A 24,429-nucleotide genomic window follows, 5' to 3' on the forward strand; every position below is an offset into this window, starting at 1 on the left:
TATTGTTTGACATATAAACTGGGTAGCTCTTCCCAAGAAATCATGAACCTTTATTACAAAGTATACTTGGGGATGCCAGTACCTTCCCTGCTCTGTCCGGAGCCTACATAAAGAAAAGCAGAAGAAAAGAAAGAGACAAAAAGGGAGAAACAAGAGGGGAAAAAAAGAGTTTGGACAGTATCATTTGAACATCTAGATCCAGCCATATGATTTACTCTCAGGCATTTGGTTACATGAATCAATAGACTCTTTTTTGTTTTGTTGGTTTAAGCTGGGTTTCTAACACATGCTACCAAGGGTCCCAAGCATGCTTTTCTCATTCTTGTTTCTGAGCCTTTGTTCTAGTTGCTGCCTTTGACCTTCCAAATGCTATTCACTTTTCAAAGCCAATTTCAATAAGGCCTCTATGGAGCATTCCCAAATTACTCAGGCCCACTATCACTTATTTTTATTTTTATTTTTGACACAGTCTCTTGCTCTGTTACCCAGGCAGGGGTGCAGTGGCACGATCTCGGCTCACTGCAACCTCTGCCTCCCAAGTTCAAGCAATTCTCCTGTCTCCATGACCCGAGTAGCTGGGATTACAGGAATGTGCCACCATGCCTGGCTAATTTTTGTATTTTTAGTAGAGACGGAGTTTCACCATATTGGCCAGGCTGGTCTCAAACTCCTGACCTCAAGTGATCCATCTGCCTCAGCCTCCCAAAGTGCTGGGATTACAGGCGTGAGCCACTGCGCCTAGCCACTTCTTTTTATTCTTATAAGGGAGGAGACCACCCCTAATATTGTCTTATGCCCAATTTCTGCCTCCAAAGAAAGAAGTAAAAACTAAAAGGCAGAAATGAAATCCACAGGCGGACAGCCCGGTGCCGCGTCCTGGGCCTGGTTACAGATTGACCCCTGACCTCATCGGTTATGTTATCTATAGATTCCAGACATTGTATGGAAAAGCACTGTGAAAATCCCTGTCCTGTTCTGTTCCGTTCTGATTACGGTGCATGCAGCCCCCAGTTATGTACCCCCTGCTTGCTCAATCAATCATGACCCTCTCACGCGGACCCCCTTAGAGTTGTAAGCCCTTAAAAGGGACAGCAATTGCTCACTCGGGGAGCTCAGTTGTTGGAGATGTGAGTCTTGCTGAAGCTCCAGCCAAATAAAGCCCTTCCTTCTTCTTTTTTTTTTTTTTGAGATGGAGTCTCGCTCTGTCGCCCAGGCTGGAGTGCAGTGGTGCGATCTTGGCTCAGTGCAAGCTCTGCCTCCCGGGTTCACGCCACTCTCCTGCCTCAGCCTCCTGAGTAGCTGGGACTACAGGTGCCTGCCACCACGCCCAGCTAATTTTTTGTATTTTTAGTAGAGACGGGGTTTCACCGTGTTAGCCAGGATGGTCTCGATCTTCTGACCTCGTGATCTGCCCGCCTCGGCCTCCCAAAGTGCTGGGATTACAGGCGTGAGCCACCATGCCTGGCCAGCCCTTCCTTCTTTAACTCGGTGTCTGAGGGGTTTTGTCTGTGGCTTGTCCTACTACACTTATACTCTACTAAAGAGTCTGTGTAACCACAAATTTTAGCATATTTTACATACCTCTTTACGTTAATCTGAACCCACAATCGAGATGAAGAAAGTACTTCCTCTTATTAAACACGTTCCATCCCACCCCATCTTTGTCTTTGATACACTATTTCCTCTTCCTTCACATCTCCACAGCACCAGCCCTTGAAATTCAGCTATATCCCAGCTTCTCCAGAAAGTTCTTGATCTCTGGACTCTTAGTTAGATGTATTCGCCATTCTTAGAATCCTACAGTATTTCATCTGATCTCTTTAATAACAAACTTTTTTTCTTTCCTGCCAAATTAAATTATTACACTTTAAAGGTAGGGTTTGCATCTTATTCATTTACATGTCATTTTCTCTTGCACAGTTACTATATGCATTTGCACCACTATACAATATTTGTTGAATGAATATAATTTAGAACAAATACTTCTGAAGCCACAGTGCAGACCTAGAACTGGGTTAGGCACTATCAGCAATAAAAGTATTGTCATAAAACATGGTCCTTTCCCAGAAATGCAACTGTCTTACGTTCCCAACGTCAATGTCTTACGTTCCCAAATGCACTGTAGATTCAGTAAGACTAGATTCACCTCATACACCTCTGTTTGGTCACAACAGTACCTAAGTTAGGCGCATGATAAAACTATGCTGACTTGCACTAAGGTGAAAATTTTCCTGGCCAACAACATTTACTGTGCACCAGTGATAAATGCTTTAGTCTTGAGATCATGATAATTCATTCTAATACAATGAACTGTGCAGTTGTTTTTAAAAGAAATTATATTTTAGGGGCCGGGTGCAGTGGCTCACGCCTATAATCCCAGCACTTTGGGAGGCTGAGGTGGGCGGATCACCTGAGGTCAGGAGTTCGAGACCAGCCTGACCAACATGGAGAAACCCTGTCTCTACTAAAAATACAAAAAAATTAGCCGGGCGTGGTGGTACATGCCTGTAATCCCAGCTACTTGGGAGGCTGAGGCAGGAGAATCGCTTGAACCCGGGAGGCAGAGGTTGCAGTGAGCCGAGATCATGCCATTGCACTCCAGCCTGGGCGACAAGAGCATAACTCCATCTCAAAAATAAATAAATAAATAAAATAAAATAAAATAAAAAGAAAATAAAGTATATTTCAAGTCAAAGTAATCTTGGCAATGTATCTTTTTAAAAATTAAACATGGTGACTTTCACACATTAAAAATTATACATACCTAAAAGACACATGTATCATTTCCAAAATATTTTTAATATTAACTTGAAACAACACAAGACAAACCGAAAAACCAACCTCAGGTCCTGAATGTATAGTCAGGAAACTTTCCACAGCAGTCAAAGTACCTAAAAGAGTAGGAGAATGGTAAAAAGCAAAATAAAATAACATCTAAATTATTTGGGGTAAGTAATAATAAACAATGCGTATTCACTTAGGGACTAGCTTTTCTAAGCCTACAGCTGACACAGAAAATTTGTACAGATAACAGTTTTATTATGTTTTTGTACACAGACTTAAGAAGTAGCTATGGCCAGGTAAACCATCAGAAAGAGTAGTCTAGCATAAACTCTATCTCTATTAGGTCTAAGGATTGGAACACTGAATATTTTGAAGATATTCAATTCACATTTCACTGTGACAAAATCTTTTCTAGTATTTAAAAACTGATGACAGTAAGAATCTCCCCCAATAAAGCAACAATTGAGCTCACTCGAATTCTGGGAGGCTCTTTAGGACACAATTACCAAATAGATCTATGAGGCTGGGCATGGTGGCTCATGCCTATAATCCCAGCATTTTGGGAGGTCAAGGTAGGAGGGTCATTTTCTTTTTTTTTTTTTTTTTGAGACAGTCTGTCTCCCAGGCTGAAGTGCAGTGCAGTGGCGCGATCTCGGCTCACTGCAACCTCCGCCTCCTGGGATCAAGCGATTCTCATGCCTCAGCCTCCCAAGTAGCTGGGATTACAGGCGCGTACCACCACGCCCGGCTAATTTTTGTATTTTTAGTAGAGATAGGGTTTCACCATATTGGCCAGGATGGTCTAGATTTCCTGACCTTGTGATCTGCCCACCTCGGCCTCTGAAAGTGCTGGGATTTCAGGCGTGAGCCACCATGCCCGGCCCCCAATTTTTTTAAAAAAATTAGCCAGCTGCAGTGGCATGTATCTGTAGTCCTAGGGACTACTACTACCACCCTACTAGGGAAGCTGGGGTAAGAGGACTGCTTGAGCCCAGGAGTTCAAGGCTGCAGTGAGCCATGATCACGCCACTGCACTCCAGCCTAGGCGACAGAAAAACACCTTGTCAAAAGAAGGAAGAAGTTAGATCCATGGGAATTATTTTGCTTTAAAATATGACAGCTTTCACAAGGCTTATTAACAGTGGCTTACAATGAATGTACACAAAAACTATCAAAACACCCTGTGTGATAGCATATAAAACACTCAAAACAAGACTACTAAAATGAAATAAAAATAAGTATAAAATAAAAATTGGAAACCAAGCCAGGAAAAAGGGGACATCAAGTATATTAACCATGAAGACTAATATAAAGGCATAGTGGTTAAGTATTTAATTATTGAGTTTCTCAAGAACATTGAGGCAAAAGAAAAATATAATGGGCTGGCTAATTCTCAAAATCTGATAAATGAAATATATTGATTCCTGAAGAGACAATGTTCCTGGTTTTAATTCTAAGAGAAAATTAAAACATGGGGCCTTACAAAGTTGACACCAAGCAAAATAAATAACCATGTCATCAACAAAGCTGTTGCAGCAGAAGAGAACTACAGTCAGATAAATGTCGTTAGTCTGACCACAGACAAAAATAAAAAGCAGATCATTAACGTATAACTCACTAGAGCGATTCTGATGGTTACTAAAAGAATGTGGCCTGGGTGTGCGGCTCTGTGATCTAACCCAATCCGCAGAAGAACACAGAACACCTAAAGCAGTAATCCAATAAAAGTGGACCACCTGCATCAACAATCAGCTGGGGTACTTGCTAAAGTGCTGACTTCTAGGTGTCAGTATCTGAAAAAAAATTTTAAACAAACCTTAAACTAATATTTCTCCCTTATGAAGGAAAAAAAGTCTTATTCAAAATAAAAGCAGAGAACAACCTCAAGAAACAGGATTATCATGAAGAAAACTTCTAAACTTCACAGACTTTAAAGCATTATTTTAATAAATGGAGACATATTAGGTCTAAGGATTGGAACACTGAATATTTTGTAGATGTTCAATTCACATTTCACTTTTTAATTGGAATGGTTCTAGTGTTTCACCATTCATTAAGTATGATACAGCTACTGCCTTCTGACATTCATTCATTCATTCATTCATTCGAGACGGAGTTTCCATCGCCCAGGCTGGAGTGCAACAGCGCGATCTCAGCTCACTGCAACCTCCGCCTCCGGGGTTCAAGCGATTCTCCTGCCTCAGCCTCCCGAGTAGCTGGGATTACAGGTGCACATCACCACGACCAGCTAATTTTTTTGTATTTTTAGTAGAGACAAGGTTTCACCACGTTGGCCAGGCTGGTCTCAAACTCCTGACCTCAGGTGATCCACCTGCCTTGGCCTCCCAAAGTGCTGGGATTACAGGCGTGAGCCACCGTGCCCAGCCCTGACATTTATTATGTAGGAAACTATTCTATTCCTAAAAATGTAAAATCAGTAAATGATGTGAATTCTCAATTTTCAAATCATTTTTTGAGATGGGCATATAGCTGTTCACCTCTGATATGATTACATAACTTCCTAATGCTAAACCTTGGTCTCAATATATTGTTCTTCTAAAATGCCACTGGATGAGCTGGGCATGGTGGCTCACGTCTGTAATCCCAGCACTCTGCGAGGCCAAGGTGGGAGGATCACCTGAGGCCAGGAGTTCAAGACCAAATTGGGCAACATAGTGAGAACCCATCTCTACAAAAATTTTATAAAATTAGTTGAGTATGGTGGCATAAGCCTGCAGTCCTAGCTACTTAGGAGGTTGTGGAGGGAGCACTGCCTGAGCCCAGGCATTCGTTACAGTGAGCTACGGCAGAGCAAGATCCTGTCTCTTAAAAAACTTTTTAAAATGGCACTGGATTAAAATTTTATATAGTATTTTCTTTTTACTTTTAATTTCATAAGCAAGATTTGTAGTTTGTGTGTGTGTGTGCTATCTTTGTTGGACTTTGGTTTCATAGTTATGCTAACTTTTTAATATATGCTGGAATATTTTCCAATTTTTAAAGTCTAGAACACTTTATATGGTACTGAAGTTACCTGTTTCAGTTTTGTTTTTTGTTTTTGTTTTTTTGCTTTTTTCTAAGAGACAAGGTCTCACTCTGTAACCCAGGCTAGAGTGCAGTGGTGCAATCATAGCTTACTAAAGCCTCAAACTCCTGGGTTCAAGTGATCCTCCTACCTCAGCCTCCTGAGGAGCTGGGACTGACTACAGGTGTGCACCACCACACCTGGCTAATTTTTTTTTATTTCTTAGGGATGAGTCTTACTATGTTGCCCAGGCTGGTCCTGAACTCTTGGCCTCGAGAGATCCTGCTGCCTCAACCTCCCAAGTAGCTAAGATTATGGGTGTAAGCCACCACACCCTGCTCAGGTAATTTTCTAAACCAGACACTCTTAAATATGCAAAACATCAGTAACTTCAAATGTTTTATCGTAACATTGATTATTTTCTCCATTCTTAAATAAGTGTCTCCAATTCTGTGTTCAATACTTTCTAGCTTTGACGGTTAAAAATTTAAAACCTTTTAACTATAATATACAAATTATGCTTTCAAATGTGCTGATTCCTAAACAAAGAAGTTTGAATTTATAACGGTTGCCAAAGTTGTTTTCCAGAAATTTTACAGCCCAAACTATACTGAGACAATAATATATCACTGTAAAATACAGTATTATCCATGTCTCAACAATAGTCTCAATAGCATTTTATTAAAAGTGCAGCTATATTAAAAACAAAACGTGTGTTTTAGTATTACCCATTTATGGCTATGTTTCTTTTTTCAACTAGATTTTAGTTCACCACAGTTAGAAACATGAAGCCTTTGCACGGTACTGTTAAATTCCATTATTGCTTATTGATCAATAATTACCATTCATTTTATTTCTGGTATATATTACTCCTAGATCTGCTGGAATGGAGTCAAAGCCGCTGCTTCCAATGATATAAACCCCTTTGTCTGCAGCTTTCTCATGATACTTCAATTGCATTAGTTCCAGAAACTAAAAAATCCAGGATAAGAATTTTAATTAGTTATGCAGAAAGACGTAGACCAGTATTAAATAATTTATCTTTAAAAACAAAGCAACCAAACTTTGAAAATGCTAAGCAGTGTGGCTCTGCAGCAAAACATTAACTGTCAAAATATTTTCCACTTATTCGGCAAATACAGCGCCTACTGCACACCAGGTGGTACGGAAGGTGTGCTCGTCTGACTGTATGACACTTAATTTTTTTAGAATGACTTTTAAATATAAAAGTAATGCCTATTATAAAATATTAAAATATAAAAACCAGAAAGCAAAAAAAAAATGACCCCAAACAGCATTACCCAGATGAACATCATCACAGACATAAAGCTCTGCACACGTACAGACAGAGAGCAGGAAAGCAGATGGTGGCAGAGGGCACAGGGGAATAATGTCTGCTCTGCTCTTCTGCCTGTTTTTAGAAATTCCTTTTTAAAAACAGTTTAAGATTTACAGAAAAATTGAACAGTAGAGAGTTCCCAAGTACTCTGAAACCCAGTTTTCTCTATTTTTAACATCTTTTACATGAACAGTGGTTACAATTAATGAACCAGTACTGACATATATGATTTAATTCACTAAAGTTCACAGTTCATTCTGATTCCCTTAGTTTTAACTGAACCCCTTTTTTCTGCTCCAGGATCCCATCCAGGATTACATTCGGTTGTTACGTCTCCTTCGGCTTCTTTTGGCTGCGACGATTTCTCACACTTTCCTTGTCTCTGATGACCTTGATGGTTTTGAGGAGTACTGGTCAGGCATTTTGTAGAGTGCCCCTCTACTGGAATTTATCTCATGCTTTTCTCATTATTATTATGGGTTTTGGAAAGAGACCACAGGGGTAAAGTGTTATTCTTATCATATCATATCACATCGGGGCTACACACTGTCAACATGATTTACCAGGGTTAATGCTGACTTGAACACCTGGCTGAGGCAGTGCTCACCAGGTTTCTCCACTGTCAATTTATGCTCCCTCTCCCAGAAGGTGACACACAAACACAATCACACCTGTTCAAGCACATACCAGACACAAACACACACCACACACACTCATTCATGCACATACACAAACACACACGAACACAATCACACACAGACACACACTTGCTCATGCACACACAAACATTAAGTCACACTAACATAGTCACACACAAACACATTAACACACTCAGTCACACACACAGCTGCTTGCACATAAATGTGGAGAAGCTACATAAATTATCTGGAATTCTTCCACAAAGAAGATTTGTCTCTTCTCATCCCTGCCTTTTTGGTTTTGTTTTGTTTTGAGATGGAGTCTCGCACTGTTGCCCGGGCTGGAGTGCGATGGTGCAGACTCGGCTCACTGCAACCTCCACCTCCCGGGTTCAAGCGATTCTGCTGCCTCAGCTTCCCGAGTAGCTGGGATTACGGCACCTGCCACCACAGCCAGCTAATTTTCTATTTTTAGTGGAGACAGGGTTTCTCCATGTTGGTCAGGCTGGTCTCAAACTCCTGACCTCAGGTGATCCACGTGCCTCGGCCTCCCAAAGTGCTAGGATTACATCCCCTGCCCATTTTTAAAATAAATTGTCTTTATTTCTATTATTGTCTTGTAAAAGTTCTTTAAATACTCTGGGTTTTTTTTTTTTTTTTTGAGACGGAGTCCCGCTCTGTCGCCAGGCTGGAGTGCAGTGGCATGATCTTGGCTCTTTGCAACCTCCGACTCCCAGGTTCAAGCGATTCTCTTGCCTCAGCCTCCCGAGTAGCTGGGACTACAGGCGTGCACCACCACGCCCAGCTAACTTTTGTATTTTTAATAGAGATGGGGTTTCACCATGTTGGCCAAGATGGTCTTGATCTCTTGACCTCGTGATCCGCCTGCCTCGGCCTCCCAAAGCACTGGGATTACAGGTGTGAGCCACCGCACCCAGCCCTCTGGTTCTTTATTAGGTTTGTTGTTGTTGTTTTGAGACAGGATCCCACCCTGTTGCCCAGGCTGGAGTGCAGTGGCGCCATCTTGGCTTACTGCAACCTCCAACTCCCAGGTTCAAGTGATTCTCATGCCTCAGCCTTCTGAGTAGCTGGGATTGCAGACGTGCACCACCATGCTTGGCTGATTTTTGTATTTTTAGTAGAGATGGGGTTTCGCCATGTTGGCCGGGCTGGCCTCAAACTCCTGGCCTCAAGTGATCCACCCACTTTGGCTTCCCAGAGTGCTGAGATTACAGGTATGAGCCAACGTGCCCAACTCCTTATTAGGTTTTGATATTATGGCTGGGCGTGGTGGCTCATGCCTGTAATCCCAGCATTCTGGGAGGCCGATGCAGGTGGATCACTTGAGGCCAGGAGTTCAAGACCAACCTGGCCAACACGGTGAAACCCTGTCACTACTAAAAATACAAAAATTAGTCAGGTGTGGTGGTGTGCACCTGTACCCCCAGCTACTCAGGAGGTTGAGGCAGGAGAATCGCTTGAACCCAGGTGGCAGAGGTTACAGTGAGCCAAGATCGTAGCACTGCACTCCAGCCTGGGTGAGAGAGAGAGAGAGACCCTGTATCAAAAAAAAAAGGGGGGGTTTGATACTACTTTTATGATAGTTTCTAGATGACTTAAAAGCTTTTCACCATTTTCTATGTTCTGGGTTATTTAAAATAACATGGGAATTGTTTTTTGTTTTTGTTTTTTGGAGACAGGGTCTCACTACGTTGCCCAGGCTGGAGTGCAGTGGCGTGATCATAGCTCATTGCAGCCTTGACCTCCCAGGCTCAAGTGATCTTCCTGTCTCATTCTCCTGAGTAGGGGGAGCACAGGGGTGCGCTCCCAGCTCCTGGCTAATTTGTTAACTCGCCAGCTCAAGTCATCCTCCCACCTAGCCTCCCAAAGTGCTGGGGTAACAGGCGTGAGCCACCTCGCCTGGCCTTTTTTTTTTTTAATTTGTTTCCTCCTTTTTGAATCAATTTTGGTAATTTACACTGTCTCAGTATTTTCCAGTATTTTACCAATTGATAAACTGCAAATGCATATTAATATCATATTGGCACGCTGATGATGATAATCAGCAGTTACTACAGAGACACATGAGGTTACCATTTTAAAGGCTGTAGTAGAGCTTAATGCCTGTTAACACATAACTTCCTGTGGTCAGGCAAACCTCAATTGAAGACCTAGTTCTTCTACTTACTAGGTGCATTACTAGGTGCATTACTGAGTGAGTTACTTAAGCTTCCTAAGCTTTAATTTCCTCATCTACAAAAAATGGAGGAAGATAACTACCCTATAGGTATATTTGTAAAAAGTAACATAAAACACTTAGCACAATGTTGGGCATATGGTAAGCATTCAATAAATGTGAACATTTAAAATGTTTAGGTTGATTTTACACTAGTGAATTTTACCTTTATTTTTCTGTAATGTTATAAAGGTAACTGAATTTTCTTTTTTTTTTTTTTTTTTTTTTTTGAGACAGAGTCTCGCTCTTGCTCTGTGGCCCAGGCTGGAGTGCAGTGGAGTGATCTCGGCTCACTGCAAGCTCCACCTCCTAGGTTCACCCCATTCTCCCACCTCAGCCTCCCAAGAAGCTGGGATGACAGGTGCCCGCCACCATGCCCGGCTCATTTTTTGTATTTTTAGTAGACATGGGGTTTCACCGTGTTGGCCAGGATGGTCTCGATCTCCTGACCTCATGATCTGCCCGCCTTGGCCTCCCAAAGTGCTGGGACTGCAGGTGTGAGCCACCGTGCCCGGCCTAAAGGTACCTGATTTTTAAAAGGGAATTCAAAATGAAAACGTGACAGAAATGAGATTCTAAGAATTATGCACAGTCCGCTATTTTAATTGATTCAGTTTAAAGCATGAAGTAGCTATAATAAGCACGGACCTACAAGAAATGATGTTGTAGGGAGGGAAAAAATTCAGAAAACTGAAGCTAAGACCTTACCATCAGCGCTCTCCTTTGAGCTATCAATGGAATACCATACGAATACCATCTCTGAATGCTAGAAAGGAGTTGTCGGCTTCTAAATATGTCTGCAAAATTACACTAAATATTTCCACTTCATTAAACCGAAATTTATGTGTTAATTCTACGTTTTTCCTTTTTATTTTTTATACCTGAGGTTCTCCACTGATGTCGATACAACTGGCTCCATTTTCAATACATGCTTTTATTACAGGTTCTCCATAAAACCGATACTAGGGAAACAAAAAGAACAAAGAGGTTATTCTTGCTTGACAAGTTTAAATGAACAAAATGCCATCTAATCCTGGAAGTAAACAGTCCTAGTTATCAAGAAATCAACTGTTAATAAAATAGCCTAAAGATAAATTCAGAAAGTGGCCAGGCACGGTGGCTCACACCTGTAATCCCAGAACTTTGGGAGGCCGAGGCAGGTAGATCACTTGAGGTCAGGAGTTCAAGACCAGCCTGGCCAACATGGTGAAACCCCATCTCGACTAAAAATACAAAAATTAGCCGGGCGTGGTGGCACGCACCTGTAATCCCAGCTACTCGGGAGGCTGAGGCAGGAGAATGGTTTGAACCTGGGAGGTGGAGATTACAGTGAGCCAAGATTGTGCCACTGCACTCCAGCCTGGGCGACAGAGTGAGACTCCGTCTCAGAAACAAAAAGATAAATTGAGAAGATAACTGCACAATACCATCTCTCACAGTGTGAATAAATAAAGGCATGATGGAATTACAGAGCAATGTATGCTTACCTCTACCTGAAGACAAAAGGAAAAGTTTCATACAAGTGATTCCCTTGAGTTGAACCCTAAAGAACAAATAAAAATTTTCCAGGAAAAAGAAAAATCCAGATACAGGAAAAAGTAAATGCAGAGGTTAAGAAAAAGGAGCTGTTCCTGTTGCTTGAAGCAGGAATCAAATTCACTTGAGTAGGAAGTGGAAAGAGATGGGTCTGAAAAGGCAGGCTACGGCCACATCAGGAAGGACCACATGTGCCATGCTAACAAGGTTCAACTTTATCCCTTCTAGTTTACTTGGCTTTCCAGGAGAATTTTAAACAGCATAGTGGTATAAGACTTATAGCACAGACGATATACTAAAGATGAGACATGCAATACTAAAAAGGTGGAAATGACGGGATTTCCTGACTAGCTGGGCTGGACACGGGGGCCAAGAACCAGTGGTATTATCGGTCAAAATTAAAAACAAACCAACAGGAAGAAGAGAGTTTGCAAAGGATAAGTTTGATACTGAACAGAGCAGATATTCTGAGCCTGTATGATATTAGATTTCCCATATTATCTGTTATTCAAACTCAAGGAAATACAAATTTTCATATGTAAAAGCTAATACATCAGAATTCAGTCCCATTTCCAAAGAAGCATGACAAATCTTTTCCTTTGTGAAGAAGTAGATTAGAAGCACAAACTCCTCTGCTTTATTCATTCCTGGCAGCAAAAGATGGAACAAGGAAATCGTTTCTTTCTTCCAGCCTTCGAGGAACAAGGGACACTTAAAAGACACAATCGACCTTTACAAATAGGTCAGATGGGCTGCCCTCTTACCTAACTCCAAGACCTCACACCTCTTACTAAGAATGGCGGATAACACTGGAATTACAGGACTGGGAGAAGTGTGTGAAATTCGAGTTCCTACCCTCCCATTAACAAACCACATGAAATTAATGAACTCTACTTCTGAGGCAGTATGGTATCATGGAACAAAGGATTTCAAGGCAGTAAGACCCAAGTTCACACCTGGAATCCATCACCTACTAACTATATGAATTTACTTATAAATCACTTAAATTGCCTACCAAATGAATAAAACACACATTTTAAACATATTTAAATAGAACTAAAGTTGAGATTAAAACAGAAGTTGAAGCTCCATATGCTTTCTGCACCCAGTGGATTATCCTGGTTGATCCTTAGGGTTTGCACACATCCATTTTAAAACTCATTTGGAGCTTTCTCGGCCTGTCTCTTAGTTATTTCACCCCCAAATTTCTCAAGTTGGCCATGAGCCCACCTGCTTTAGAATCACCTGGGTTGCATGCTGGTCACTCACTCCCACTCCAGACCCCCAGAATCAGGCTTTCTGAGGTAGACTCCAGTAACTTGCATTGTAAGTAAGCCTCACAGGTGATTCTTGTGTACTTCAAAGATGGAGAATCACTGCCCCAGACATTCTCCCAGGAAATCTCACCTACTCTCCCAACTTCAATAAAATCTGTGCTGTGACCTCCAACCTCTATGTCTAGAGTTGCTCACTGATAGGATTTCCCTCTGTTTTTTGTTAGAAAGGTCAGGACCAGTGAGAGCACAGGACATGTAGCATGAGTCACACATAAAACTAATTTCACTTTGCCTACATTTTCCTTTTATTTTCTCTTCCCCCTGATTTTCTCACTTACTTATAAAACATCATATACAAACAGTATATTATTTGTATTTTCTGTCTTGATGCAAGGTATCTAGCAGACACCTCAATTTCAACAAGTCTAAAACCGAATTCATCATCTCTCTCTCTAAACCTATTTCTCCTCCTCCACTTCCTAGCACATGCTTCAATGTGTAGCCTCTAGGCCAGGTGTGGTGGCTCAAACCTATATCTCAGCACTTTGGGAGGCTGAGGCAGAAGGATCACTTTGAGACCCCGTTTCTCTAAGAAAAAAATGTGTGTGTGTGTGTGTGTGTGTGTATAAAATATGATGCTACGGACTATATATAGAGGCCATATACATATTATATATATATATATATCATACATATAAGGACTATATATATATGGCATATATATATAAACACCTGGCCAGGCACAGTGGCTCACGTCTGTAATCCCAACACTTTGGGAGGCCAAGGTGAGTGAATCACTTGAGCTCAAGAGCTAGAGACCAGCCTGGGCAACAGGGCAAAACCCTGTCTCTACAAAAAATACAAAAATTAGCCAGATGTGATAGCACCAGCCTATAGTCCCAGCTACTTTCAGGGCTGAGGCGGGAAGATCACTTGAGCCCAGGAGGTTGAGGCAGCAGTGAGCTGTGTTCGTGCCACTCTACTCCAGCCTGGGCAACAAAGTCAGACCCCCATCTCAAAAAAATAAAAATAAAAAACAAAGTATAGCCTCTAGTTCAGCCTGCCTGGGTCCCACTTCTAACATCTTTCTGTTGTGCTCAAAAGAGGGAAGACTCTGAGACAAAACTGAGCAAATGGCTGAACAGCAGAGTGGTCTAGAGTGTGGGCTTTAAGTCAGGCCACACTTACATCCAGGCTCTGCAGCCACTAGCTGTGTGACCCTGGGCAAGTCACTTTACCTCTCTAAGCATCAACCTCTTCAATCAAAGAATGATGAATAACAACACTCACTTCCCTGGGTAGTTGTGAGGATGAAATAAGAGAATACAAAGAGCTTAGTGTGGGGCCAGGCACATGGTACTCAGATGGCTTCTTTTTTTTAATTATTAATGGCATTACTCCCCACATAATTCTCAGGTTAAAACCTGGAAGCAGGCTGGGTGTGGTGGCTCATGCCTGTAATCCCAGCACTTTGGGAGGCCAAGGCAGGTGGATCACCTGAGGTCAGGAGTTCAAGACCAGCCTGACCAATTTGGTAAAACCCTGTCTCGACTAAAAATATAAAAATTAGCTAGGTGTGGCGGCATGAGCCTGTAGTTCCAGCTACTCAGGAGGCTGAGACAGGAGAATTGCTTGAACCCGGGAGGTGGAGGTTGCAGTGAGCCTAGATCGCACCACTGTATTTCCGCCTGGGTGACAGAGCAAGAACCGCCTCAAAAAAAAAAAAAAAAAAATCTGGAAGCAGTCTTTCATGCTACCTATCCTGGAAGTCACCGAATTTTATCAATTCAGTTTCCTAAAAATATCTCAAATCAGTCTCCTCTCCCCTGCACAATTATATCTTAGTTCAGACCCTGTCAACCCTCATCTAATTTACTATAAATAGGCCCTAACTGGTTATACTGCAGCCAGCTAGCCCCATCTCCAAATACACAAAAAATTGTTATTCTAAAATAAAAATCTGATGTCACCTTTCCTCCTGCCTCACTCCTATAACATATCCACTCTTCAAATCTGATAGACTGGATTAAGAAAACGTGGCACATATACACCATGGAATACTATACAGCCATAAAAAAGGATGAGTTCATGTCCTTTGCAGGGACATGGATGAAGCTGGAAACCATCATTCTGAGCAAACTATCACAAGGACAGAAAACCAAATACCGCATGATCTCACTCATAGGTGGGAACTGAACAATGAGAACACTTGGACACAGGGTGGGGAACATCATACACTGGGGCCTGTCGTGGGGTGGGGGGCAGGGGTAGGGATAGCACTGAGAGAAATACCTAATGTAAATGACGGGTTGATGGGTGCAGCGGGCCAGCATGGCACATGTATACCTATGTAACGAGCCTGCATGTTGTGCACATGTACCCTAGAACTTAAAGTATAATAAAAATAACAAAAACAAAAAAATCCCTACAGTATATAGTACAAAGTCCAAATTTCTTAGCATGTCACAGAAAGTCCTTAGTATCATATCATACCACAGCCCCTTAATTCTCATGTTCCAGCAGTTCTAAATTCCATGTAATTCCCGAAGCATGCTGCTTCTTCACACCCAGTGTGCTTGCTTCCACTACCTGGAGCACCCTGCCTCCATTCTGCTGGGCCAACTCCCAGCTCCTCCAGGCTCTGCCTTACAGCCACAGGCTCACTTCTCATGTCTGGCTAGTGAGCCCATCAGCTAGGCAGTGTATCTACGAGTACTGGCAGGCTGCAGTGAAGTATTAATGAGCTTATTAAAATAATCGTAGCTCCTTCTGGAAAGAAAACGCATTTTCCTATTTGCCAGTCTGCCCATTCCTTACTTTTACTGCATTTTGTCACATCTGGCCCACTTCTTTGAGTAATCTGGAGTTGAGACTTCTCACTAACTTATTCCTGTTTTATGAACTTGCGAGATTTTTCTCCACTAGTACCCTGTGCTTGTCTGAGACAGATGAACAGTCAGAGTAGCAATCCTTCATCTCGGGGAGACACTTCTCCCCTGTGAGGCCAATTGGCTCAAAGGTCAGAACTGCAATCCTGCTCTCCATGCCTCATCTTCTTCTTTTTTCTTTTTGAGCTGGAGTTTCATTCTTGTTGCCCAGGCTAGAATACAATGGCGCAATCTCAGCTCACTGTAACCTCCGCCTCCCGGGTTCAAGTGATTCTCTTGCATCAGCCTCCCGAGTAGCTGCAATTACAAGTGTGTACCACCATGCCCAGCTAATTTTTTGTATTTTTAGTAGAGACAGGGTTTCACCATGTTGGCCAGGCTGGTCTCAAACTCCCGACCTCAAGTGATCTGCCCACCTCGGCCTCCCAGAGGTTTGGGATTCCAGGCATGACCCACCGCGCCTGGCCCTCAAAGTTCCATCTTCTAACCTAGTGGTCTCCCAAGTAGTCTTCCCCCAAGGGAAGCGCAGAATGATCCACTGAGGGTGGAAGTAAATAGCAGAACTTTTATCCATGTTAATGTTTACAAAAACATGACGTTCCGTTAACAGTTACTATATGGACTGACTATGAGACATTCCCTGGGCCATGTTAAGTGGTCATGTGTTGAAGACAGGACACAGCAGGTATCCTGACGGGGTTGTGGGAAAGTTTCCATCACACAGAGAGGGCCTCAGCACCACTCTTCATTCATTCAGTCATTTTCACTTTACTGCAACCTAATGCCTGAATGAGGTTACTGAGGTTCTAAAGCTTAAATGCTGAGGCCTCAAGCATTTAGAGTGGGGAGGACAAAGACGCAGTGGAGGAGACGAGGACTTCCAGGGTGAAGCTGGTGGACGGGAGGAAAACTACGAGAAGATGACAACGTAGAAGCTGAGCAAAGAAAGGAGAAAGTGGTCAGCTGGATCGAATGCTGCAAGCTTTCAGATGAAGACTGGATTTGACAGGGTGGGACTTTAGCAGAGTAGTTTCATTGGAGGAGGGAGGAAAACAAAAGCCCAATAGGAGGCGTTTAAGATAGAGTAGGAGGTGAAGAAGCAGAGATAGTGAGTCGTGAGAATTCTTCCAAGGAGGCTGCTAAAAAGGGGGCACAAAAAGTAGACTAGTTGGAAGGGTATGTGGAATCAAGCAGCTTTTTTTAAAATATGGGAGATATCACATATTTAAATGCTGATCGAAATAATCCAGTAAAGAGGAGAAATTTGATAACAAGATAATGTGTAACTGTAAACATAAAGTGTTACAGGAAGTCAGGGACCCCGAACAGAGGGACCAGCTGAAGCCATGGCAGAAGAACATAAACTGTGAAGATTTCATGGACATTTATTAGTTCCCCAAATTAATACTTTTATAATTTCTTACACCTGTCTTTACTGCAATCTCTGAACATAAATTGTGAAGATTTCATGGACATTTATCACTTCCCCAATCAATACTGTTATAATTTCCTATGCCTGTCTTTAATCTCTTAATCCTGTCATCTTTGTAAGCTGAGGATGTATGTTGCCTCAGGACCCTGTGATGATTGAGTTATCCATACAAATTGTTTGTAAAACATGTGTCTTTGAACAATATGAAATCTGGGCATCCTAAAAAAGGAAGAGGATAACAGCGATTTTCAGGGAACAAGGGAGATAACCATAATGTCTGACTGCCTGCGCGACTGGGCAGAAGAGAGTCATATTTCTCTTCTTGCAGAAAGCGAATAGGAGAAATATCACTGAATTCTTTTCCCAGCAAGGAATAACCCTGGGAAAGGAATGCATTCCCAGGGGGAGGTCTCTAAAATGGCCGCTCTGGGAGTGCCTGTCTTATGCAGTTGAAGATAAGGGATGAAATACACCCTGGTCTCCTGCAGCACCCTCAGGCTTGCTAGGATTAGGAAATTCCAGTCTGGCAAATTCTAGTCAAACTGGTTGTCTGCTCTCGTACCCTGTTTCCTGTTAAGATGTTTATCAATGACAATGCGTGCCCAGCGGGACATGGAACCTCATCAGTAATTCTAATTTTGCCCTGGCCTTGTGATCTTGCTCTGCCATTTGCCTTGTGATACCGTATTGCCTTTTGAAGCATGTGATCTCTGTGACCCACTCCCTATTTGTACACTCCCTCCCCTTTTGAAATCCCTAATAAAAACTTGCTGGTTTTGCAGCTCAAGGGGCACCATGGAACCTGCCAACAAGTGATGTCACCCCCAGAGGCCCAGCTGTAAAATTTCTCTTTGTACTCTTTCTCTTTATTTCTCAGACCGGCTGACACTTAGGGAAAACAGAAAAGAACCTATGTTGAAATATTGGGGGCTGGTTCCCCCGATAATAAAGTCTTTGAAAACTGTGCCCAATAGGAAGAGGACCAGTTTTTCCTTGTAACAAGAGATATGGCAGACTACAGGGTATGATGCAGATTGGCAGACAGGTAGGTAGGTAGATAGATCTAGTGGTAGGAAGATGAAGAAAGAAATTCTGTTATTAACCAGCTTCTATTTTCATAGTTAAAAAAAAAGAAAAATAAAATCAGATAAGAACAAGGAAAGAGAGATGGGATACTAAAAGTTCAAGGAAAACAAGGTTGTGAGCTGCTTCAGAGAGCAGGAGAATTCCTGAGGGAAATAGAACAGAGCTGCCGGAGGTGCTAAGCACCACACAAGGTTTGTAAACACATATTTGAAGTGTGACCAGTTAGCAGGGGGATACATTTTTCTCCAGCCACACTGTGTTACTCATGTTCAGGTGAAGAGCAGGCAGAGAATAACCAGGGCTGGGATTTTTCCAGAGTACTGAGGAGAAAAAGGCAAGGGAGATAGATGAGGGCGTCCATTATAGAGTGGAGCAGTGGACCTCATGGATGGAATCTAAGCTAGTTAAGAATGAGATGAATCTAAATCAACAACACTTTTATTTAATAGCAATTCAAAAACCCTTTTGCTCTCAATTAAAAATTATTAATATTTTAGATATTTAATTTTTAAACATCTTGCCAACTGTGATGGCTTCTTCAGATCACTAAATGTCACCAACATTCACCTTGTTACACAGGCCAAAAGTCTGATGGCCTGTGACTTGATGACTTTTTCACAGTACAACAGCAAAAGCCGTTCTCCTTTGAAAATATACTCTGGACCTAACTACTTCTCAGCACCTCTACCACTACGACCCCAGGGCTTGTGCTTGGACCATTCCATTGCTCATCCTTTGTTATCTACTTTTCCACTCAGAAGCCAAAGAACTTCAAATTTAAATCAGCTGAAGCCCTTCCTTTCAACCATTCAAAGCCTCTTGGTCACACCTGGAAAAAAAATCCACATCCTGGCCACGGCCCGTAAGATCCCACATGACCCAGCTCCCGGGTTTCTCTCTGATCCACTCTCCACCTCTCTGCCATGCCCAGCCACACTGGCCTCTGTCACACTCTTCAGTCTTGCCAAGCACACTGGCATCTCAGGACCTTTGTGCCTGCTGTCCCTGGAAAAGTCTCTCCTCAAAAGGTTCATGCAATTTGCTCTCATTTCATTCAGATCTTGGCTCAAATGTCAATTCCTCACAGAAACCTTCCCTGACCATCCATCTAAAAACACCAATATGCCAGCACCTTTTCTCCTTTCTTGGCTTCACTTTTCTTCAAAGCACTTTTCATTACCTCCTATTACAATCCTATTTTTCTGTCTTCCCCAAGAATGTAATGTCCAGGAGGGATTTTCTGTTTCGTTCACCATTGTGTCCCAGGTGCCTACAATAATGCATTTCACATGTGGTAAGTATCAATAAATATTTATTTAATAAATGAGTCGTTTTTTAGTCTTCTTTTTGTGCATTTAAAAAATATATTTACCCAGTAATACAAGAATATAATTTATAAATAAAAAATATACTAGGGAGTCACACTCAAACATTTTTTACCGAAGGGGCATATAGTAAAAAGGAAAGAAAATTCTGACAATCACAGATGTAACCAATCAACAAGCCAGAACACATGCCCTAAGGATAACGTCATGGAGAGCCTGTCACTCACTCTCTCAGGAGACTTTGGTCATCTCCAGCTGCTCCTCGCAAGAAGAAAAAACTCCCCATATGGGGTTAAGGCCTTCAACCAACAATTCTGTCCTCTGTCCTTATGTTCCTCTGGAATATTTTGCTAGAAATGAATGGATTGTTTGTTCTGATACAAAGAAGGGTTGATTACTTACTGGTCCTACGCAATTGAGGACAACTGTTGCCTGTTTAGCCATTTCATCAAGCGAGGCTGGATTAGCAATATCACAGATGATGATTCCAACTTCAGACGACAGTGTTGGTCTTCCTAAAATAAGAAACAAATGAAGGAAAGTAAATCCCGGTAGAGGATTATATCTTCCTTATCTTCTTTTTACAGTAATCAGTGACAGCAAATTACTAAATACACTGATATGCTGAAAGCTAGCTCTCCTGCTTAGACAAAAGATAAACCTGTTTTTAATCAGGTAATACAAAAGGAAAAAATTATGAGGAAAACTGAGTTAACACTAAGAGTTACTAAAAAACTGACCTTTTAAAAAAAATCGAATCAAAGCGTTGTGTAAATAACAACCCTGTGTAACATGACAATTTCACAATCAAGTTTAAATGCTGAGCAGATAACTATCCAGACTTCCTCTCCAACAAGAAATTTATGTCATAAAATAGTTTCTTGGCCAAGGGCAGTGGCTCAGCACTTTGGAAGGTCAAGGTGCAAGGATCTCTTGAGCTGAGTTCCAGACCAGCTTGGGCAACATAGCAAGACCCTGTCTCTACTAAAAAAAAAAAAAAAAAATTATCTGACATGGTGGCATAGCCTGTAGTACCAGCTACTCAGGAGGCTGAGGCGGTAGAATCACTTAGACACAGAGGTCAAGGCTGCAGTGAGCTGTGATCACGCCACTGCACTCCAGCCTGGGTGGCAGAATGAGAACTTGTCTTTAAAAAAATAAAGTTTCTCATCAACTACTAAACAATTACTATGATCCAGTTGTAGGTGATGGAGAGTCTCGGACTGACTGTTAACATCAAAACCATCAGGGCTGGGTGCAGTGGCTCACGCCTGTAATCCCAGCACTTTGGAAAGCCGAGAAGGGTGGATCACGAGGTCAGCAGATCGAGACCATCCTCACTAACACGGTGAAACCCCGTCTCTACTAAAAATACAAAAAATTAGCAGGGCGTGGTGGCGGGCACCTCTAGTCCCAGCTACTCAGGAGGCTGAGGCAGAAGAATGGCAAACAAACAAACAAAAAACAAAAAATTAGAACTCTGAGGTGAAAAGCACACACTATATAAACACACACAGGCTCATAAGAAAATAATTGGAATTAACTGGCTCAACTAAGTGATGCAGGTTTCAATAGGTGAAGGTATATCCCCCACAATGAAACTTGATTTGGGCATTATATATGATAAGTGACTAGGCTGTACCGGTACGATCTTGCTGAGCCGGAAAAAGAAATGGAAGCATATATTTTCATAGTAAAATTACTTCTGTTGGAAAAATAACGACCAAAAAGCTCTTTGGTCAGAATTACGTGTTGGTAGTGTCAGTACCAAAAGCTGTAGGAGAGTCCAGCTTACGTGGTGTCTTCTGTACATAACCACAAACAAAAGCACTCCGAGCAGGGCATTGTATGAAAGTAGATTAAACAGAAAGAATGTAGTATTTCCAGAACTCTAATGGGTGTCTGTATAAGGGAAACCTACGGTGGGGAGTTAATAGCCAAATTTAAAGGCTACGGAGTCGTAAGTCAGATGTCTCCCCAGCCATGAAGGCAGCAGGATCCGTGTGTCTGTCTCCTCTCTGTCCCATCCTGCACCCCAGACTCGGGACAGGTCTTAGCATGGACAACGTCACTCAATAAATATATGCTACTTCAATGCTTAGAGAATCAATAAATATATGCTACCTGAATGCTTAGATTATCAATAAATACATGCTACCTGAATGCTTAGATTATCAATAAATACATGCTACCTGAATGCTTAGAGAATACGTAAGCGTCTAAACCAGAAATACACACTTTTTATTCTCTGAAGAGGAAGACTGCTGGAGTATTCTTACACACAAAACAAGAAACTAAAACAGAATAGCCACAAAGACACTGTCAGTACAACTCGTAAGCTTGCTCTCCCGTCCTCAAAACACGAGGCAAAGGGAGACTCCGATCTCCAAGAGACCAAAGCCCTCCTCTCCTCTCCGACCAAACATCTAGAAACCCGCAGATTCAACAGGTGCCCCCGCTGCGGGGCAGGATGAAGCAGAGAGAGGGACAACTCAAGTTCTTGACCATTTCGCCAGGGGAGCTCCCCAAACTGAGGCAGAAATGCAAAAAGCGGGAAAGAGGAGAAGGAAAGAAAAAAAAAATGTGTGTGTATATTACACACGCACGCACGCACACACACATACATAGTTAAGGAGGTGGGACAAAGCTATGGCAGGATTTGAAACATCCCTCCCTCTCCTCTTCCTGTCCTCACGCAGGGCTCGGGGACACGTAGGGCGCACCCCTGCGGGAGAAACGCTCGTTTGGGGCGATGCGGGGTCCCCGGCCCAGCCGCCCGCGCAGCCCCGTCCCGCCCCGCCGCTGTACCCAGCTTCAGGGCCGCCTTCTCCAGCACCCGCTGCAGCTTCTCCCGGGAGCGGCCCGCCACGGCCCAGGGCAGGCGGGAGCTCCGCTCCGGGTCCACCTGCTCCCGGGCCACCTCCTCGGTCACGAACTGGCCGGTGAAGCCAGACGCGCCGAACACCACCAGGTGGAAAGGCCGCTGCTCGGTCGCCATGACGAGTCCACAGCGAGCCCAGGCCCCGGGGCGGGTGGAGTCCACGGCGCCTGCGCCTCAGGCAGCGACCCCAGTACCCGGCGCAGCAACCGCCGCCGTCGCCGCAGCCAGCGCGCCGGGCTCCCTTCACCCCGCGCGCGCCGCCGCGCCAGGGCCGCGCCCACGCCCACGCCGCCTCGCGCGGGAGCCGCGGGTCAGCGGCTTGCTTGGGAGGCTTCCGACGGGAGGTTTCCTAGGGCGGTGGCCCTGGGGGCGAGTCCGCTTCCAAGCCTGGCAGGCGCGGACGGCGGCCCGTAATTCCGTGCTGCGGTTTGTTCTGCGGGGCTCTGGCCGCCCCGGACAGCGCATCTTCTAGCCCTGCTGGAAGCCGGAGGCGGCAGCCGGTTGTCCTTGTTGCACGTGGGGGTGGAGCAAAGAGTGCGAGAAGATCTGCGGATGGCCTCGGGGATGGCCCACCCCGAGAACCCTTGAGCTTGCTTGCTTTCTTCCTTTCTTTCTTCCTTTTTTCCCCTTTCTTTTCTCTTTTCTATTTTTGAGATGGAGTCTCACTCTGTCGCCCAGGCTGCAGCGCAGTGGCGCGATGTCGATTTACTGCAACCTCCGCCTCCTGGGTTCAAGCAATTCTTCTGCCTCAGCCTCCCGACTAGCTGGGATTACAGGGGAGCGCCCCCATGCCCTGCTAATTTTTGTGTTTTTAGTAGAGATGGGGTTTCACCTTGTTGGCCAGGCTGGTCTCAAACTCCTGACCTCAGGTGATCCACCCACCTCGGCCTCCCAAAGGGTCGGGATTACACGCATGAACCACTGCACCCAGCCCATTCCTGATTTTTAAAAACTCTCATTAAAATAGGAATAAATGGATGCTTTTAAAAATTTTGAAATATATGTCTTGCTAAAAAGGTACAGCCAATAACAAATATGTACCCTCAACACAGCTTAAGAAAAATATTCCAGATAGCGAGGCTTCCAGGTATTCATTCCTGAACACATTCCTTTTCCGTCCCCAAGACGGCCACTTGCCTGAATTCAGTGTTTATTATTCCTATTCCTATCTTTCTGCTTGTTATACATGTATGTATTTATAAATATTATAGTACCGTTTTGCATATTTTGAATATTTTGTAAATGTTAATCCTGCAGCTTTCTTATTTGGTCATGATGTCGTGAACTTATTCCCAAATGATTCACAATAAAAAAAAATGTCTGTGATACATGTGTGGAGAGAGGGAGAGAGAGAAATACACCAAATTCTACAATGCTTTTGTACAATTTTGTATAGTGCTTTTGTGCAATATAATACAAAGAATGCTACAATAAAATTCTTGTACATTTCTCCTAAAGCACCTGTGCGAAACTGTATTGAATATATGTCAGGAATGAAAATAGTTGGTGCTAGAATATCCATATTTGAGTTATCTCACTGCTCTTTGAAGCACATGCACTAATTTTCGCTCTCAGCAGGATACAAGAATCCTCTTGCTTTACGTGCTTGTCAGCACTTGGTATTCTCAGACTTCATGCTTGTCCATCTGGTGGGTGTAAAGTAGTAAGCATTCAAGTATTTATTAAACACTTAACTATATACTAGGCACTAGGAATAAAGTACTGGGGATATGGCAACAAATAAAGCCCCTGCCCTCAAGAAGTTTACATTCTAGTGGAGCAAACAGTCACTAAAAAATAATCTTACAGAGCCAGGTACAGTGGCATGCACTTTTAGTCCCAGCTACTTGGGAGGCTGAGGCAGGAGGATTGCATGAACCTAGGAGTTGGAGGTTATAGTGAGCTACACTCCAGCCTGGGTGACAAAGTGAGATATTGTCTCTAAAAAAATAAAAATAAAAACAAAACAAAACAAACAAAAA

The 24,429-nt window shown here is 43.0% G+C and overlaps 1 protein-coding gene across 1 annotated transcript in view; it reads right to left on the minus strand.

Annotated features, from left to right (window-relative positions):
- SCCPDH (saccharopine dehydrogenase (putative)) overlaps positions 1-22,658 on the minus strand; it is a 42,872-nt gene extending 20,214 nt beyond the window's left edge. The window contains 5 exon segments of the mRNA NM_001246632.1: positions 2,842-2,891; positions 6,652-6,781; positions 10,904-10,984; positions 19,969-20,081; positions 22,375-22,658. Coding sequence (NP_001233561.1) covers positions 2,842-2,891; positions 6,652-6,781; positions 10,904-10,984; positions 19,969-20,081; positions 22,375-22,564 — 564 coding nt within the window. The 5' untranslated portion in view covers positions 22,565-22,658.
- Positions 22,659-24,429: the final 1,771 nt, after the last annotated feature.

The sequence above is a fragment of the Pan troglodytes genome, chromosome 1, assembly GCF_028858775.2.
Source record: "Pan troglodytes isolate AG18354 chromosome 1, NHGRI_mPanTro3-v2.0_pri, whole genome shotgun sequence".
NCBI lineage: Eukaryota > Metazoa > Chordata > Mammalia > Primates > Hominidae > Pan > Pan troglodytes.